Source organism: Sus scrofa, chromosome 9, assembly GCF_054392235.1.
Source record: "Sus scrofa isolate SSC_HxYL_T2T_F1_AM1 chromosome 9, Sscrofa_HxYL_maternal_Yorkshire_Landrace_v2.0, whole genome shotgun sequence".
Taxonomy (NCBI): Eukaryota; Metazoa; Chordata; class Mammalia; order Artiodactyla; family Suidae; genus Sus; species Sus scrofa.
This window is the reverse complement of record NC_139391.1, coordinates 35774467-35794529: the sequence shown is the minus strand read 5'-3', so window position 1 is coordinate 35794529 and position 20063 is coordinate 35774467. Positions and strand designations below refer to the sequence as shown.

The window sequence follows — 20063 nt, the reverse complement described above, 5'->3', positions numbered from 1 at the left end:
ATTGCCTATATGCATTTACTTGTGGCTAACATTTATGTAATAATTCAGTGAAAAATTTAATTAAAAAACAAGTCTGCCTTTGAGACCTACCCTCTCCTCAATTCCTACAAGTACTTAAAAATAATTCTAAAAATATGTCAGTTGCTTCCTGTTTATTCTCCTTTTCACATGACAGTTATAAGACACAAAAATAGGTTTAATTGTTTAGTACTTTGTGAAGATGCAGCCACCTTCCAGATATCAGCAGTACATTCTCTGGGAAAGGAAATTTTTTTTTAATTGATGAGTTTCCACAACAGAAAAACTACATATTTGGGACACATTCCAGAGAGTCTTCAAATGTTGACAAGATCTTGACATTTTCCTTTTAAGAACAACCTGTGGGTTCATGCCTATCTACTCCGTATAGATAAATGATTTAGAAGTGCTGGTGAATTAAAATAATAAGCAGAATTTTACACAGCTATATTTATTTGCCTTATGTAAACTTGTAATTCTGATGAAAAAGAAAGCTATGGTTTGTGATCTGGAACCAATTAACAGATCTTGTGTGGACCATTAACTAATTGGGAAGTAAGACTTAAAGAAAGGAGTATTAAAGTTTGTTCCTAGAACTTCATGTGAGAGAGTTTTTCTCAAATTTTTCACAACATTTTACAATTTACTAAGGACTCTTCCCATGCCTGATCTCATTTAATCAGATCTCATTTAAGGAAACTAGGCACTTTTTTTCCTAGAGACAGGAATTGGCTGAAAAACAGTTTTGTAATACTCTAGCAAAAATGGATTTAATGTGCTAAACTGGCAGGAAATGTCAGGGAAATAGTTGTCTTCTTGGGATTCCAAAAGGTGAATTGTAAATGTAAACATAATATAATGTATGAGTCTACATCTCTGTATTTATGATGGATTTTGTCTGCAATGTAGGGATTGAGTAGAGATTCAGGGGTTGTGAGGAATCCCTTCTCTACTCAAAGTTGGTTCCTGGGAGAGATGACTTGATCGGACTTGTTCTGAAAAATGTGGCTTAATTCTCATACCAACCCTAAAGAATACTTATGGGCCCCAGGGCTGATATTTTGTAGCAGTTAAAAGAGAGTAACTTTGAAGCTAGATGTGCCTTGGTCTTCATCCTAGTTCCCTTTATAGTTGAACATCACTGCGCAGGTTACTTATTTTTTCTGAGCCTTATTTTCTCCTCTATAAAATGAGAAAACTGTAACTTACTTTTAGATTTTTGTAGGATTGAATGTTTAAATGCACATCGGTTTCCCTTTATTGTGTCTGATCTCAATAAGTATCATTTTTACAATTAAGAATTCCTAAAACCATTCAAGTCTGGTTTTACACCATTCCTGTGACATCACTGGAATGGCAAGAAGATTGCACCATATTTAGGAACTGAGACTTCAGAAAGAGCTTTATGGCTTCTGCTTAATGAGACTCACTCAGTTTTCCTGTTACTGAAGGCAAACTGATGGGTTAACTCTCCGATCTATTTTCAAAGATGGCTCCTTGACTGGCAAGTCTTCAATTTACAAAAATGATTGCTCACTTTTCAGACATGTTGTCGAGTCTCTCACCAGCATAGTGTTTCTCACAGTAGCTCATTTTAAAGTTTAATATTCCTGACAGAATGCCCAAGTTGATTGTTGGCACAAAAAATAAAGATAGATGAGTCTACACCATTTAACACTTCATATTTCTTTTAAGAGTCTTAGACGTCAGCTGAGTGTGAAGAAGTACTGTTCATCACTTTCTCAACTTACTCTTTAACTCTCTCCTTAAAAAAAAAAAAACACCTTATTTTATTTTATTATTTTTTTTTACCATCCTGGTTCTGTAGGCCATGAAAAGATTCAGTGATATAAATAACTCACTTGCTGTTACCACTAGTTACTGCCTGCTTCCTTTTTCCGTTATTCTTTTTTATAGAGCGATCATTTTACTTTTTGTACTTCCTGTTTTGTGAAATATGGAATTGTCCTGTGCATTTTAGAAAGGTTCTGCTTAAATGGCTAATTGTGCAGGGTCTGGTTTGTGGCAGGATGGTCACCAGTTAGCCAATGTTTTTAGAGGCCTAAGGAATAATCTGTCTGCTCCACAGCTAGTAGAAGGATTTTGCCTAAAATGGGCCTCTTTCTGATGTGGTATGTATACACAATGGAACACTACTCAGTCATAAAAAAAGAACAAAATAATGCCATTTGCAGAAACATGGATAGAACTAGAGACTCTCATACTAAGTGAAGTAAGTCAGGAAGAGAGAGACAAATACCATATGATATCACTTATATCTGGAATCTAATATACAGCACAAATGAACTTTCCACAGAAAAGGAACTTATGCACTTGGAGAAAAGACTTGTGGTTGCTTAGGGGGAGGGGGAGGGGGAAAAGGAGAGGGAGGGAGTGGGGTGGACTCAGAATTTGGGGTTAATAAATGCAAACTATTGCATTTGGAGTGGATAAACAATGAGATCCTGCTGTATAGCACAGGGGACTATATCCAGTTACTTGTGATGGAACATGATGGAGGATAGTGTGAGAAAATATACATATAATTATATATATTAATACATATATAAATATATGTATATATCTATATATATCATATATAGATACAAATATATATGTATGACTGGGTCACTTTGCTGCACAGTAGAAATTGACAGAACACTGAAAATCAACCATAACGGAAAAGATAAAAATCATAAAAAAATGGGCCTTCTTTCTTGTTGTTAGCTGTTTGTTGACAGAGTTTTTTCTCATACAGGCTTTGTGAGATTCTTTTTGGTAAGCCTTTAAAAAAATTGCTCCTATTTTGGATAGAGGATATAAACAGTGTATAAATTAGTTCATTTCAGCTTTTGTACATCATTAAATATCAATCATGTAATACAAGAATTTATTTCTGCATGAGTTATCAAGAAAATATTATTTGTGTGGTTGACCCTTTAGGGTCAACAAGGGTTTCAACTGTTTGGGTCCACTTAAACAAGGATTCTTTTCAATAGTAAATACTATATAATATACGATCTGTGGTTGGTTGAATCCTCAAATGCAAACCTATGGATATGGAGAAACCACATATACAGAGGGCCCAACTATAATTTATACCTAGATTTTTGACTTCTGCAGAGCCCCTAGCTCTCCCTCTGTTCAGTGGTCACTCTATTACGTTGAAAAATGTAGACTATCCAACTACCTTTCACCTATAAGCCTTTAAAAATGTCAAATGCAAACTAAGAAGATAGTTCAAGTATGGCTCACCTTTCTAGGTCCTGTGCTCTTTAGCTCAAACACATCCATTGTGTAATTGACTCTACGTCCATAGTGGTCAAACTGAACATTTCCTGTGAGCCCTTGAATCTGAACCTATTAATGAAAAAACAAATCCACACATGTAATCATTTATCATTTTACTTAGAGAAATCTTGACTTTATCTCTTAGGCTCATGATTACACACTGAAGTAGAACTATAAACTCACTAAAAGACCATGGGGTATTTGAGCTATAGGGACAGAATCTGAAAGAGGAATGTCAAAATAATACATAAGCAATTCTGCTATATACTTGGAAGATGAACACGTTTTGTTTTTTTATTATGAAGTTTCCACTGTAATGAACAGAATACTTCTGCAATATTGAAATATTGTTTATAGGAAAGGAAATATGGTTTGTTTTATAGTTACTTTTCAGTTTTATCTATATATCCACAAAATAGATTAAATTGCCCTGATAGCCACACCAGATCATATTTCTCCTTGCTAATATTAAGATATGAGAAGTTCAGAAAAATAAACATATTTTTGAAAATATTCAAGTGTACTCTATTCCCAATTTTCTTCTACTATGGCATTTCAGAACTTTTAAATGTAATATTAAAAATACGCACCTATTATATTATTCGTTTGAAAAAGTGTTAGTATAACTATAAAAGACTAAAATAAACAAATACTTAATCCAAGATTATAAGGTAACTTAAAGATCTACTGAGGTAGTCAGTAGATTAAATAGATTAAGAGTGTTTGCAAAATATTTCTAGTTCTTCCTCATTCTGGGCCCAAGGTAAGCTTGTACTTCTTGGACTCCTTTTGATTAGCTAGGTCAATGTGATTCTCTCTCTCTCTCTTTCTTTCTCTCTCCTTCTCTTTCTCTCTTTCTTTCTTGATAAATGAGTTGTAAACAGATGTGATGACTGTCACTACTGGGCCAGAATATTTAACTGGCAATTAGAAACCTCCCCACAACTCCTTCTTTTTGCCGCATTCATCATGGAAGCTGCTCTGTCTGTCAGCTTGGCTTCCTATGTGATCATAATAAGCAGAGTGCCCCTACTAATCTAGTGTGTGCATGAGTAAGAAATACTCTTTTTTGTTGTTTTAAGCCACTGAGACATGAGGTTGTTTATTACTGTGGCATAACTTAGCTTATCCTGACTAAACATCCACACAAAATATAAACTCCACTCTTCTATCCAGTATTATCTACTTAGAAATGTCTCAGAAATAATAATGGATCAATCTATTAAAATGACAGTTGTTATATATATTTATCCTCAGATTATTTTGTTTCTTGAATGTTCCATTTAAAAAGGACTATGAAATAAACTGAACTTAAATAAAATTGTGAGTTACCTGTTTGAGCGTCCTCTCCATGTCAATCCCCTGACCCCATGGAGCAGCAGGATTTGCCAGACAATCCCCAGCATTTCCTCTCCTGGAAATATCAATTTTCTGTCTTCTAAGATTTCGAAACGTTTCAGCCATCACAAGGACGCCATCGTAAGTCAGAGCAGATGTGTACTAACAAAATGAAAGTGATTATAATGGTAATGTTAAATTCCTATCCATCAGTAGGAATAGTCTGGAGGCTCTGTGGGTTACGTATTAAAGAGTCTACTTATTTAACAAATGTGTATGCACCAGTCACTGTGCTAAACCAGAATGAATATGTTATGCTTATGCCTGTTGAGTGTGCACATAAAGGTTAGGTCATTTTTCTGAGTTTCCACTCTAACCTAAGAGCAAAGTGGAGAAGTGTAGGAGTTCCCGTCGTGGCTCAGAGGTTAACGAATCTGACTAGGAACCATGAGGTTGCGGGTTTGATCCCTGGCCTTGCTCAGTGGGTTAAGGATCTGGCGTTGCCGTGAGCAATGGTGTAGGCTGAAGATGCAGCTCGGATCTGGCATTGCTGTGGCTGTGGTTAGGCCGGTGGCAACAGCTCCGATTCGACCCCTAGCCTGGGAACCTCCATATGCCGCGGGAGCGGCCCAAGAAACGGCACAAAGACAAAAAAAAAAAAAAAGGGGGGGGGAGAGTGTAGACCATCTGCTTTTTGATGCTCTCCTCATGCTTCTCTTTGAGAAAAAAAAAGCTCTCAGGAAAAGATTATTAAGGTTTGGAGAGGCAATGAGGAAAAACAGAGAAGAAAACATGATTTGCTTAAGCTGAAAATAAAAATAACAGGAAATATTGTAGAGTTTGATTAGAGAATTCCTAAATGCATGGAAAATACAGCACAATTTTCTTGAAACATCAACTGCCAATCATGGCAAAAAAAACTACATTACCTCTTTCAGGAATTCCATATGGTCAATTCCATATAATGAACACATCCTAAGCCTATAGTTTTGTGCTATGGAATATGAAAAATGATCTCCTTAATTTGCTGCTTATAAATTAAGAAAAATCATTTGAAATTTGAATTATAGAAGGTAAACTTAGGCAGTACAACTATTGAGCATATCGGTCAGTACTCCACGGAAGAGAAGGACTAAAACATGGATAAGATAAAGAATATAAATTCTAACAACAAACCTTTCAGTGGTAGAGAATCATATTATATCTTCATTAGTAAGATTTATGTGTAACATATAAATTAAAAGCCTTGCTATATATTTTTCAAGGATATGACAAAATAGGCTTAAGGATAAGGATGTACCCTTACAATTGGAACGGGATGGTAGAAGGAAATTAAGGTACTTAACCAAGGTACTAATTCAAACATGGATATACCTCCTCCCCTGCCTGGACCAATCAATACTACACTGAGTAGATAAAGCCATCAAATCATCTTTTTGGATAGCAAGAAAATAAAAACAGGGGATAAAGTAAACTGGTCAAAGACACAAAGAAGATAAAAAATGCAATGCTAGTATTTTTAGGATCAAGAGAGAAAAAAACTGAGAAGAGATGATACCAGAAAGCAAAAGCACTGCTGTATTTTAAAAAGTTCATTTTAATATGAAACGAGTAAACTGGGAAAAAAGAACAGATATCATATAGAGGAAAGCAGAGGAAAGCAGACATTCAGCCTGAGTGGCAAAGGCCTTTGACAGGTCATAGAGCTGAAAGATGGTAAGAAGCAGTGGTTTACACTGGTTTTACCTTTAAAGGGTTTCCATTCTTTTCCACATATATTATTGTGCTAAAGTCAAAGAAATCATACTTATGGGCACACATCTCTTTCTAGATGGTACCTAGAAATTCTTATTAAATATATGCTTAATATATATTAAGAGAGTAAAACTAAGTCTTGAGCTAGAGCGATTTACTGCTTTAACCAGTGATTAGAAGGGTGGGATGAGTTATGTTTATCAATGTTTGTAAATAAAAAGAGGCAGAGTTTGACAGAGTCATAGTGCAGTGGCAAGAGTCTAGGTTTTGATAAGAAATAACTAGGTGAATTCGAAATCTGCTACTAATAGTTTTTTTGGAATGTGCAGTACGTTTTTCAGTTATGAAACAAAAAACAGAACAAAATTGAATAACAAAGTAATGACTATTTTCCATGGTATTGTGAGGATAAAATTTCATATATTTGAGAACCCTTTGAAAAATATTCTAGATACTGTCTAGGAATAGTGAAGACCACAAGAGGCATAATAGACTGTTACTGCCCCAAAGGAGTTTATGGACATGAAACAGTAACTACAGATATAATTATGTTAAGTCCTTGATGAGAACTGCACAATCAAATATTATGGGGGTTACAAGGGAGAAAGAGATAATATTTACTGGAGGAGTAAGAAAAGCCTCCATTAGAGAAAGTGAAATTTAAGATAAAAGCTTGGAAGATGGTTAGATTTGGGCAGGTGGAGATGAAGGTGGAGGTCAGCTGAGGTGGAGGAGGCAAGAACATCGGGAAGGATAAGGAGTGTAAAAATTTAGGGCAGTTCAACTTGGCTGGCCAGAAAGGTAGCAGAGGGACATGTAAATGGAAAGACTTTTTAGGTCTTTAGTATGGAAGACCTTTATTCTGAAAGTTTTTTTTGTTTGTTTTTGTTTTGTTTTTAAGGCAGGGGAATGACAAGATCAAAAATTGTGCTTTAAATCTTGGTTGAAACATGTGACCTCAAATTAATCCTGGCAGTAGATCATTTGCAGACATGGTAGAAAGCTTGAGTTGCCTAACAAGCACGTTCACAGCTGCAGTCAAGCAAGGCAATGCTCTGCCTTTTTGCTTCAGCTATTGTAAACAAATATCCTTTTTGTGGTCTATTTAGTGCCAGGTTTTTCCACCGTTTTGTGTTTTTTGCTGATGATTTCATTGCTTAAAATGGTCTCAAAGTGTGGTGCTAAAGTGCTGTGTAGTGTTTCTCAGTGCAAAAAGGCTGTGATGTGCCTTATGGAGAAAATACATGTTAGTTAGATTAGTTTCATTCAGGCATGAGTTATAGTGCTATTGGCATGTCAATGTCAATGTCAATGTCAATGAATCAACAACATCTTAAGATGTCTTTAAACAGAAACACACACAAAACAATGTGTTATATGTTACTGATTGACAAAAATGTTGTGACCTAACCTTGTAATTTCCCCTAGGAGTATGGGTCCAGTATTCATTCATGGCAACTATAAAGCTGTATAAAGACTATAATGCCATGAATAATGAGAAATGACTGCATATATTTATTAAATGCCTGCTGAGTGCTGAATACCATGCTAAGAGAGCTGTGAAAGATGAGAAAATTATATGTATTTATATATAAAACAAAGTGCCCAAAGCCATGATATAGCTAAGTCTAGTTGGAAATTATCAACTAGTAAAGTGTGTGAGAGGCTAAAGAAAAGATAAGGAAGGACCAATGTGTCCAGACAGGAGGACCACAGTGGACACATATTATTACAAATTGTCACTGAAATGAAAAACAGTCACAAGGAGCTATAAAACACTACCCAGAAATTCGAATAATTCTAGCTACCAAAACTTTTAAGGGTAACAAGAACTTAAAGAGATGGTTTACAGTAAAAATGCTGATACATAATGGCTAACAAAAGATGTGAGGAAGGAATATGACAGTTTATAATGAGGAGGAGAAGGGCAAGGGAGTTTCTGCATACACTGATGTATGATGTATGACAGAATGAGGGGAGCAGGCTGTATAGCAAACTGTCCAGATTAGAACTGAGTTCAGAAGAAGCTTCAGATTTTTCTCTTGGTGTATTCATACTTGATATAAATGAGCTTTGGGGACTGTTCTCTGAACAAGCTTGAAGGCAAAAGGCGGACTAAATGACTTCTTAAGGTTCTTTTAATCCTGAAGGTAGTTTGCATCTTGAAAATTTTTTGACTTTTTAATAAGCTTTCATATGTATTATCTAAGCATGAGAAGTGGTATAACATAGTGGACAATGCACTTGTCTAACACTCAGGGAGCCCATGATTTGGTCCTTGACATAAACCTGGTCCTTGAATCAGGGACAGCCAACTAACATACCATTAACTATCTTGCATATATTAATCTGCAAAATCAGAAGGCTGGATTATGGTCCTTGACACATTAGTGGATATTTTGTTTTGAAATTCCATGATTCTACAGAGTAGTGAAAGTGGTATTACTAACCAAATTCCTATATTACAGAGAAGAAACTGACATAGCTTGTACAGAAAGTTTTATAATTAGGAAAAGGAAGAACTGAGATTCTCTACCCTTAGATAATAATTTTCTAGGCTTGAATTTCAAAGTGATACTTGAAAACTTTTTACAAGAATACATTGTTAGTGAGATATTGGTAAAATTTGTTTAAAATGATGATGCTTCATTATGTAGGAGCTCAAAACCACTAAGCTGGAGTTGAAGAGACATTATGCCATTATTTACATGATATCTAAGGAAGTCATCTATCTTTTCAGGTGGGAAAAAAAACGTGCTCATGACCAGAAATTTACCAGCTTCCTTTGCAGATACCAAGAACATACTACTGCAATGTCTGTCAGAGAAGATTAAACAATATGACCTTTTATTGAAAATTTGAAAGAGAAATTTTGCAGAAGCTTGTACATTTTACCTTTTTACCAATTTACCAATTTCTCTACTCATTGTAAATAACCTTCTAAATATAGTTTTTTTTCTGGGTGGAATAGTTACCATTAGTTGTTCACAATTTGATGTTTTTAGTTAATAAAATTTCTTTAAAAAGCATACAATTTCTTCATAGAAGTTGACTGGCAAAGTAATAATCGTAAACTACTTGAGCTAATGTCTATAGAAATTTAGAAATTATTAAGGGATGTGTACTGCAGGGATAGAGACAAAATGTTTCTGCCCCATGTCACTCTATGCCTGACAAACTATTATTAGAAGAATTGCATAAGTAACTTTCTACCTTAAACTGAAAAACATACTAAAAAAAATATATGAAAAAAACCAAATACCTTTGGAGGTGTTTCAGATCCTGGATATTCTCTCTGATCTAGTTTCTTCCAGCGATCCATTAGTTTGGTTACCATAGGTGTATTAAAATCTACCAACTGGAATCCTGTAACATTGGCTCCCCCATGTATAAATCTCTCAAGAGAAATATCCTTGAATCCCTATAAAAATCAATATCACAGTTTATTAAGTTTAGTTCATTATTATACATTTTGATTCTTCAGTGGTAAAAAATTAATAACCAGTAAGATTTATAATACAGTGATGGCTAGAAACAGGTGGAAGATCCAATTACATCAATTTAGCTGTTAAATTATGCCATTCAAAATCTAAATGACACCACATGAACAAAAGAAAGGACAAAAACCACATGATCATCTCAACTGTTGGAAAAAAAGCTCTGATAAAATTCAACATCCATTCATGCTAAAAATTCTCACCAAAGTGGATACAAAGGGAATATATCTCAACATAATATTTACAACAAACCCATAGCCAACATAATATTCAATGATGAAAAGCTGAAAGCCTTCCCACTAATCTGGACCAAGACAAGGATGTCCACCCTCACCATTTCTATTCGACATAGTATTGAAAGTCCTAGTTACAAAAATCAGACAAGAAAAAGAAATAAAATTTATCCAAATTGGAAAGGAAGAGGTAAAACTGTCCTTATGTGCAGATGACATGATATTATATATAGAAAACCCTAAAGGCTCCACACAAAAACTGCTAGAACTGATAAATTCAGCAAGGTAGCAGGACACAAGATTAATATACAGAAATCCTTTGCATTTCTTTACACTAACAATAAATATCAGAAAAGAGTTAGAAAATCCCCTTTAAAATTGCACCAAAAAATCCCTAGGAATAAATTTCAACAAGGAGGTGAAAGACCTATACTGTGGAAACTATAAAACATTGATAAAGGAAATTGAATATGATTCAAAGAAAAGGATGATGGAAGATAATATAAGAAAAGTAATGTATATATATATGTATATATGTATGACTAGGTCACTTTACTGGTACAGTAGAAATTGGCGCAACATTGTAAATCAACTATGCTCTAATAAAAATTAAAAAGCAGAATGATATCCTGTGCTCTTAGGTCAAAAGAATCAGTATTGCTAAAATGATCATACTACCCAAAGCAATCTACAATCAATTTAATGCAACCCCAATTAATTTTTCATATAACTAGAACAATTAATCCTAAAATTTACATGAAATCACAAAAGACTCAGAATTGCTGACAATCTGAAAACCAACTAGACTTGGTGCTAGTCATGCCTACTATGTATGTATGTATATATATGTGTGTCTTTTTTTTTTTGTATATACATACATATGTGTGTATATATATGTCTTTTTTCTTTCTTGCATTGTTTCTGTCTTCTGCTACTGTGGAAGATTGGATGATTTTCAGTAGTGATATGTTTTGATCACTTTATACTACAGGTTGATTACTTTCTACTATAGGGATATGTTTTTATGTTTCTACTATAGGTTTTTTCTTTGTGATTACCATGAGGCTTATATCTTATTCAATCCATTTTAAGCTAATAACTAAACTATGAACATATGCAAAAGCTCTACAATTTTATACATACCCTCCCACTTCTTATTTTTTTGATGTCACAATTTATATGTTTTATATTGTGTATCCATTAGGAAATTATTATAGTTTTAATTATTTTCAATACTTTTGTCTTCTAACCTTAGAAATGATTTAACGGGGATTTCCCGTCGTGGCGCAGTGGTTAACGAATCCGACTAGGAACCAGGAGGTTGCAGGTTCGGTCCCTGCCCTTGCTCAGTGGGTTAACGATCTGGCGTTGCTGTGAGCTATGGTGTAGGTTGCAGACGCGGCTCGGATCCCACGTTGCTGTGGCTGTGGTGTAGGCCGGTGGCTACAGCTCCGATTGGACCCCTAGCCTGGGAACCTCCATATGCTGCAGGAGCGGCCCAAGAAATAGCAAAAAAAAAAAAAAAAAAAAAAAAAGAAATGATTTACCCACCACCATTACGATATTGGAGAATTCTGAATTTATCTACATATATTTACATTTACCAATGGGTTTTATACTTTTGTATGTTTTCATGATACTAATTTGTGTTATTTCAGCTTGAAATGTTAACATATCTTGTAAAGCCACTTATGGTGATCAACCTTTTCAGCTTTTTTTTGCTGGAAAACTCCTTACCTCACCTTCAATTCTGAAAGATAACTTTATCAGGTAGAATATTCTTAGTTAGCAGGTTTTTTTTTTTTTTTCTATCAGCTCTTTGAATATATTGTCCCACTCCCTTTTTGCTTGTGAAATTTCTGCTGAAAAGTACACTGATAGTCTTATAGTGGCTGCCTTGTACAGGTCATTTTTCCTTGATGCTTTTAAGATTCTCTTTAATGTTTGACAATTTTAATTTGATAATGTGTGTCAATGTGTCTCTTTAGATTAGCTTGGTATTTTTTGGTCTTTATCTGGGTGTATAATTTTTTTTTCAAAAGGTTAGGAAAGTTTTCAGCCATTATTTTTTGAACATATTTTCTGAAATGTTCTCTCTCTCCTCCATCTGTTTGATGGTGTATCATAAGTCCTTTTAGTTATCTTCATTCTTTCTCATTCTTCAAAAATTTTTCTTATAGTTGCTTTACAATGTTCTGTCAATTTCTGCTATACAGCAATGTGACCCAGTTATACATATATACATTCTTTTTCACCATCATGTTCCATAACAAGTGATTGGATATAGTTCCTCAGGCTCCAGGGAGGATCACAACCATGTCCTAGATGCATGAAGCCAGACCCTTTGAAGATGAACTCTCAGGCAGCAGGTCGCAAAGTCAATCCCCTTCCAGAGAAAGACTGGGAGATGAATGTTTTTGCCTGTTCCTTTTGTGCTGAGGCTATAGGGATAGGTGCAATGAGTGCTTATATGACTACTGAGAATGGTTTCTTTGTTTTCTACAGGCATGTGAGTCTTGTGGATGCATGCCCATCGGCTTTCAGACTTAAGTGTGTTTTGGGGTTGTCTCTTGATGGCAGCTTTAAAACTCACACCCATTTCCATGTGGTTGTTTTCTCAGTTGCCAGATGTGTAGGAGTCATTCAGCTAGTTCCTGGATTTCTCTCAGTGGAACTGCTCTGTATGTGTGTCTCTAGGAGGAAGGAAGTTCAAGAGCTTCCTGTCTCCATCTTAATCCCTCCAACTAAATCAGTCTTTTCTACTTCATATGTTGTTACTTAGTCATTATATAGATAACTTGAATATGTTGCCCTCTACTAAGGCTGTTTAATACAGGCTATTACACCTATTAGGGTGTTATAACTATTAATTCTTTCTATTTTGTATGGGTTTGCCAATGTCAGAAATTCCATTCTGGCATGATAGCATACATTCTATAACATACTGGATCTTTTTTTTTTTTTTTTCCTGAATTTTACTATTCGGAAAGAATATATGTTAGTAAAACCTACCATTTGCTGGAGTCTCCTTGTATAGTGTCATTGTGACATTATATGTCACATAAGTAAACATCTCTCTCTTATAGTGATTAATAACACAATTCACTTCAAGATTTATATTTTTTATAAAATATATGAAAACATCTAGGCTATAGGCCTTTTACTTAAAGCAATGGAAAAAACAAGTCAAAATTTCTCAGTATTTTCTTTTTTTTTTTTTTGTCTTTTGTCTTTTTGTCTTTTTTTTTGTTTTGTTTTGTTGTTGTTGTTGTTGTTGCTATTTCTTGGGCCGCTCCCTCGGCATATGGAGGTTCCCAGGCTAGGGGTCGAATCGGAGCTGTAGCCACCGGCCTATGCCAGAGGCACAGCAACGCAGGATCCGAGCCGCGTCTGCAACCTACACCACAGCTCACGGCAACGCCAGATCGTTAACCCACTGAGCAAGGGCAGGGACCGAACCCGCAACCTCATGGTTCCTAGTCGGATTCGTTAACCACTCTGCCACGACGGGAACTCCAGTATTTTCACGATAATATTAAATAACACAATTATACTTTGTTCAAGAAATGTAATACAATAAGACTATTTTTGCATTTTAATATTTTTTTGTATTTTAATATTTTGACTTCATAGTGAAATATAAATCATTTTAAAGACTGAAAACTCCCGTCTCAAAGTGTGATGGCTCACTTGCCACATGACAAGAGTGGATGGATAAATATGAATTTCTTTTGCAGAGATTCAGATTGCCTTTGTTTTTTTTCCTGCTTTGAGCACAAGATCCTCACCAAAAATATATGTGGTAGGAAAAGAGAAAAAGAGGATTACATTCTTAAATTCTCTAGGATTAAACCACTTTTGTGATCAAGCCCTTAGGGAAGATAATATTCTAATAAAGCAAGAATGTCTTTTTGCATAGCTAGTTTTCCCCTACACTTGCAAAAGTTAACAAAAAATATCTGAGCCTTGCCAAGAACCCTAAAAAGACTTGCCTTATATTTTTAAGAATTTTACACCAATGCCTGTATCTTATTTAATAACCATGTATGTATATGTGGAAAGTTGACATAATTTGAGAGATCTGAATTACTCCCATTCAAAAGACTTCTATATACACCCACTTTGATCTTGTTTTTCATAAAATTAAAAAACATGGGTCATCATTTTTAATCATTCTTGTAAAATCCCTAAGTATTAACAGCTTTTATTCATAGATTATCACTTAGAGAAAAAGCCATTATTCTTCAATTTTTAAAGAGTTTAATTTTTTTTCTACTGTATAGCATGGTGACCCACTTATACATACATGTATACATTCTTTTTTCTCACATTATCATGTTCCATCATAAGTGACTAGACATAGTTCCCAGTGCAGAAAGAGTTTAATTTTTAATCTTTAATTTTAAATATATATATATATATATATATATTTTTTTTTTTTTTTTGTCTTTTTGCCTTTTCTAGGGCTGCCCCTGTGGCACATGGAGATTCCCAGGCTAGGGGTCTAATCGGAGCTGTAGCCGCCAACCTACACCACAGCCACAGCAACGCAGGACCCGAGCTGCATCTGCAACCTACACCACAGTTCACAGCAATGCCCGATCCTTAACCCACTGAGCAAGGCCAGGGATTGAAACCAAAACCTCATGGTTCCTAGTCGGATTCGTTAACCACTGAGCCACAACAGGAACTCCTTTAATTTTAAAATTTTTAATTAATTTGCCTAATAATATCATAGTAAAAGAAATAGAATTAGTTTTGAAGGTCACTTTGGAAGATATCAAGCTAATCTGCATCGAAATATACTGAGTTAGAAATATAAAGATCATTGCAATTAATGAAATATAATTGTTTTTAAGGCAGGACAAGATAAATTTAACATAAAAATTTCTCTGCCATTTGCACCAGTACCTCCTCCCCTTTAGTGTGCATTATGAACTGCACTATACATTACTACATTAACTACATCCTCTTAGAAGACACAGGAGTGCGGAACCACAACAACGGAATAAAGCAATTTCTTCCTGGCATCAGCAAGGTAACTCCTTAGAAGATTACATTCCTTTCTCAATCCTGTAAAGGGTCACAATGACCCATTACTTGCTTTGTTGGGCCATGTAAACTGTCAATATGTTTCTTTGATGTATGACCCTTTATCTCAAAACCTTATTATGCTTTTACCTTTAACTTGTGCAGAAGAACTTGTGTTTCGAACTCTACTGGGCAGAGGAGTCCTCAGAGGTTTCTAATATACCGCTTCTCCTCCATTACAACCCTCAGGTAAGCTTAAATAAAATTTTCCACGTTTTCCATAGATTGACCATTGAGTACTTTTTTGTTGGCACATAAAAATATTATCCTATGTTGTTATAAAAATCTTAGTAACATAGTCTAATAATTTATTAGAGCATTATTTTAAGGCACAGTTTATTTGAATTTCTGGGCAATTCTTACGAAAAATAGAAAATAAAGAATTCTTACCAAGTTGGCAATGATATAATGGTAGCCTTTAACATGCTTTCCAACACTCACAATCTGTGAAGATATAAGGAAATATGAGACAATGAATTTAATGAACAATTATACTTTTAAAAAACCAGAATTTTAACTATTCTAGCATAAGCCCATGTGGAAAGAGGACAAGAAAATGATAGTTTTCTTTGTAAAAGTGTTGATCCTAATTTAAAGAAGTTTATAAGCCATATTAAAAATTAAGTGCTTGAAGTAAACAAAACAAAACCCTAATTTCAATCACACTGTATGAATCACCAATCATTTCACTCTACTTTGTTCAGAAAATTACTATGTTATAATCCCCTTAAAGAGAATGAGAATGCTATGAAACAAACCAATAGTTTACATAAATTTCTACAAAGGAATAACATAAGAAACAAAATTATTTTGGTTCAAAGGATTTAGATGTACTTCATTTATGGATAATTTATAGAAATTCATGATGGACTGTTAGGTGTCTTCAACTGATGAAGATGACTTTCTGTGAGTAGATTGGATTGTCCTCCTGAAAAGTAAGTAAGCTTTTTCTAAGGCACAATCTCTGTTTTTAGATATCTCTATACTATGGAATACTTAGTTACTTCTCACCTGTATATGGATATAGCAATATTTTACTATAATAAACATCAAGAGACTTTTCTCTCTGCTAGATTCATTTTTTTTCCTATGAAAGATTTTAGGAATGTTTAGGAAATTAGATACTCAGAAATTTTAAGAAAAATTAATAGGATTTTTAAAAGAGTACAATTTTATTTCTCTTTTAGAAATTGAAACTTTTATTTTATGAAACTGAAAATTTCTTTAATGAAAGAAAATCTGATGATAGTTACTAATGAGCAGATTCATAGCCTCTATAATGTCCTCAAAGGTAACATCAGAAAATAAGATTTTCATGTACTTCCATCGTTAAAGAAAAAATTGAATTGTTTTTAGTATTTTACTATCTTCTAAAAATAATTCTTTGTAAATTAGTAACTTGTGTATGAAACATAGGAAAACCCTTTTATTTTAAATCCAGAACATATGAATTATGCTGGAAAACTGTTTTGCATACATGGCTATTGGGAAAAAGGAATCTCTACTCATCTCATCTTTTCTTTTTGATTACATCTAAGGCCTTCTCTTTGTTAAAGACTTATAGGTTCATTACAATGAGTTTGGACTTTTAGTTTTTATTTTTGTTTAATTTGTTGAGGATATTTTATGCTTCCTGACTATGAGTATTGCACTTCAACAATTCTGGGAAGTTCTCAGCCAATATCCTGTAAAATATCCTTCCAAGGATATTTTGTGTTTCCTTCTAACAGATACTACAATGTTGGTGTCACTAGCCTTAGGGCCACTTTTATGATAATTTCTCATCTATATTCCCAGATCACAGGGTGTGGTTTAAATTCAAACTACAATCTGCCTAAAGAAGGGTGTGATCAAAGATTCTCACAGAAGATATCTTTCTCCCCACACTGAGCTCAGGCCAAGACAAAAAAACATTTATAAGACACTTGGTTGACTCCTTGCATAGGTAGTAGATTTTCTCCTACTCTTCTTTTTTATTGAGGTGTTGTCCTTCCATAGTCTGGTTTTATGTGGGATCTAAGGTCTAACTTATTGCCTTGACTTAGCCCAAAGTTCCCATTCTTTTTTTTTTTGTTTGTTTTTTGTCTTTTTGCCATTTCTTGGGCCGCTCCCTCGGCATATGGAGGTTCCCAGGCTAGGGGTCTAATCAGAGCTGTAGCCGCCAGCCTACGCCAGAGCCACAGCAATGCGGGATCCGAGCCACGTCTGCAACCCACACCACAGCTCACGGCAACGCCGGATCCTTAACCCACTGAGCAAGGCCCGCAACCTCATGGTTCCTATTCGGATTCGTTAACCCTGCGCCACGACGGGAACTCCAAGTTCCCATTCTTGAGTGAGCATTAAATCCCATCAGGTTACCCAATCTGACAATTTCTTCCAGCAAGTCATCATTCATTTTTGGCCCTGAAGAGTTCCTTTACTTTCTTGGAAGCTCAACTATGAATTTATAATGTTCTACATAGCATTTCGACTTGTTTTCTATTGCCAGATTTAGGTAGCCCTAATTTATCTAAAACTGAATTTCCTTTGACAATCTCATCATAAAGATGAAGACAAGCAATAAATAGGTAGGCGTATAGAGGAAGTTTGGAACATAAACAGTTTAATTAGTCATGTTATCGGGTAATGCAAACCTGAGTGATTTAGCATGGGCTGAGCAGGCTGGAGCCCTTTTATTCTCTGGGAATCTCAGATACAGCTTGTGCAAAGATAGTTATCAAGGATGACTGGTCCTCATGTAACTATATACTTTATTATTGAGTGTTACTAGAGATTCCCGCTATTTGACCTCAGCAGGGATTGTTGCCACTTGGCAGTCCATTATTTATCTCTTGCTGGTTCACTATAACTTTTCTCTGGTGTGGCTATTTAAATCTTCTACGTACTCTCTTTAAGCCCCCATACTTCTTCTGCCTCTTCTTTCTCAATATTCCCAGCTTGCAATTTTTGCGTGGTCATAGTCAATAACCTCTGATTTATTTTAAATTCATTTTAAAGTGTAAACGTTTGTAAATGTTAAAAAGATGTGGAACCAGTGGAAATTCTGAACTAGAATCTCCATGAAGAAATCACTCTCGGTTTTAGATTGCCTAACAAAGAATTATAATAAATTAAAGCTTAATGAATACATATTCAAGAGGTGAGGAATTAACAAAACCACAGACAACTGAAAATGACATAAATCCTGGCAGAAAGTGCCCTGCAGAGCTTGATATGTATCAATATTCTGGAAACTCAGAGCCTCAAGGAGCAGTGAACTGAAGACTCATTTACTTGGCTAGTATTGCTAGAGAGAATACCATTCTTGGCTGGGAAAAACAAATGTGCTAGACAAACTGTTACAAAGGCTTCATTGCCTTTGAACATCCACTTCCCTGACTGAGTATGGCTATAGTGTAAGGCCAGATCATGGTCCCTCTGCCAGGTATCCACCACTAGATGGTCAAATGAATAATCTCTAAAATGAGGCTTATGTTTATGAATATGGTAAACCCCAGATGTGATCACAGCAGTTGTTTTATTAACAAATTATGGCATAATTGATGTTTATGAATGTGAGTTCTAAATCTTTATTCATTTATTAAAATTAGAGAAAAATGGATCCAGGATACTTTATCTTCTTGATCCCAGTTTTATTTCTTTTTTCTTTTCTTTTCTTTTTTCTTCTTCCCATGGCTGTGCCTGCGGCATACAGAAGTTCCTGGGCTAAGGGCTGAACTGGAGCTGCAGCTGCCAGCCTATACCACAGCCACAGCAATACCAGATCCAACCCGCATCTATAACTAACATCATGATCCTTAACCTACCGAGAAAGGCCAGGAATCGAACTCACATCCTCAAAGACACTATGTCATGGGAATTCTCATCATGGCTCAGCAGTAACGAACCCAACTTGTATCTGTGAGGCTGCAAGTCCAATCCCTGGCCTCGCTCAGTGCACTGAGGATCCGGTGTTGCCATGAGCTGTGGTGTAGTTGCAGACATGGCTCAGATCCTGAGTTGCTGTGGCTGTGGCTGTGGCATAGGCCCACAGCTACGGCTTTGATTTGTCCTCTAGCCTTGGAACTTCCATATGCCATGGGTGTGGCCCTAAAAAGAGAAAAAGAAAGAAAGAAAAAGACATTATATCAGGTTCTTAACCTGCTGAACCACAACAGGAACTCCTTGATACCACTTTTAAATAAATTTAATTCTATTATTAAAGTTTAGGCTAAGGAGATTCAAGAACTATAAAGTAAATCAGTGCTGCTGTTACAAGGGTGGTTATTATCTCATAGGGGATAAGACTTGAACAGAAATGACTGAAATGCAAAGCAGGGTAAAGGGGATGTCATGGGTTTTAAGGAGAAGTGGTATTATTTGGTTAGGAGAATAAGGTAGTTTTAAAGAGAGAACACTTGAAACTATTTTCTCCCATTCTGTAAGTTGTCTTTTTGTTTTCTTTTTGGTTTCCTTTGCTGTGCAAAGCCTTGTCATTTTGATTAGGTCTCATTGGTTTATTTTTGCTTTTATTTCTGTTGCTTTGGAGACTGACCTGAAAAAACATTTGTAAGGTTGATGTCAGAGAATGTTTTGCCTATGTTCTCTTCCAGGAGTTTGATGGTGTCTTGTCTTACATTTAAGTCTTTCAGCCATTTCGAGTTCATTTTTGTGCATGGTGTGAGAGTGTGTTCTAGTTTGATTGATTTGCATGCAGCTGTCCAGGTTTCCCAGCAATACCTGCTGAAAAGACTGTATTTTTCCCATTTTATGTTCTTGCCTCCTTTGTCAAAGATTAATTGGTGTCTGCGTTTATTTCTGGGTTCTCTATTCTGTCCCATTGGTCTGTATGTCTGTT

The 20063-nt window shown here is 35.3% G+C and overlaps 1 protein-coding gene across 29 annotated transcripts in view; it reads right to left on the bottom strand.

Moving 5' to 3' along the window:
* GRIA4 (glutamate ionotropic receptor AMPA type subunit 4) overlaps nucleotides 1-20063 on the bottom strand; it is a 362056-nt gene that overhangs the window by 77301 nt on the left and 264692 nt on the right. For all 29 annotated transcript variants that reach the window (XR_014815154.1, XR_014815156.1, XR_014815155.1 and 26 more), the window contains 4 exons: nucleotides 15614-15667; nucleotides 9665-9823; nucleotides 4642-4809; nucleotides 3274-3378 (listed from right to left, as the gene is read on the bottom strand). Coding sequence is in view for 16 of the 29 variants with exons in the window: in XM_084975905.1 (XP_084832031.1) it covers nucleotides 3274-3378; nucleotides 4642-4809; nucleotides 9665-9823; nucleotides 15614-15667 (486 nt within the window). In the remaining 13 variants the exon portion in view is untranslated. The remainder of the gene's footprint in view (nucleotides 1-3273; nucleotides 3379-4641; nucleotides 4810-9664; nucleotides 9824-15613; nucleotides 15668-20063) is intronic.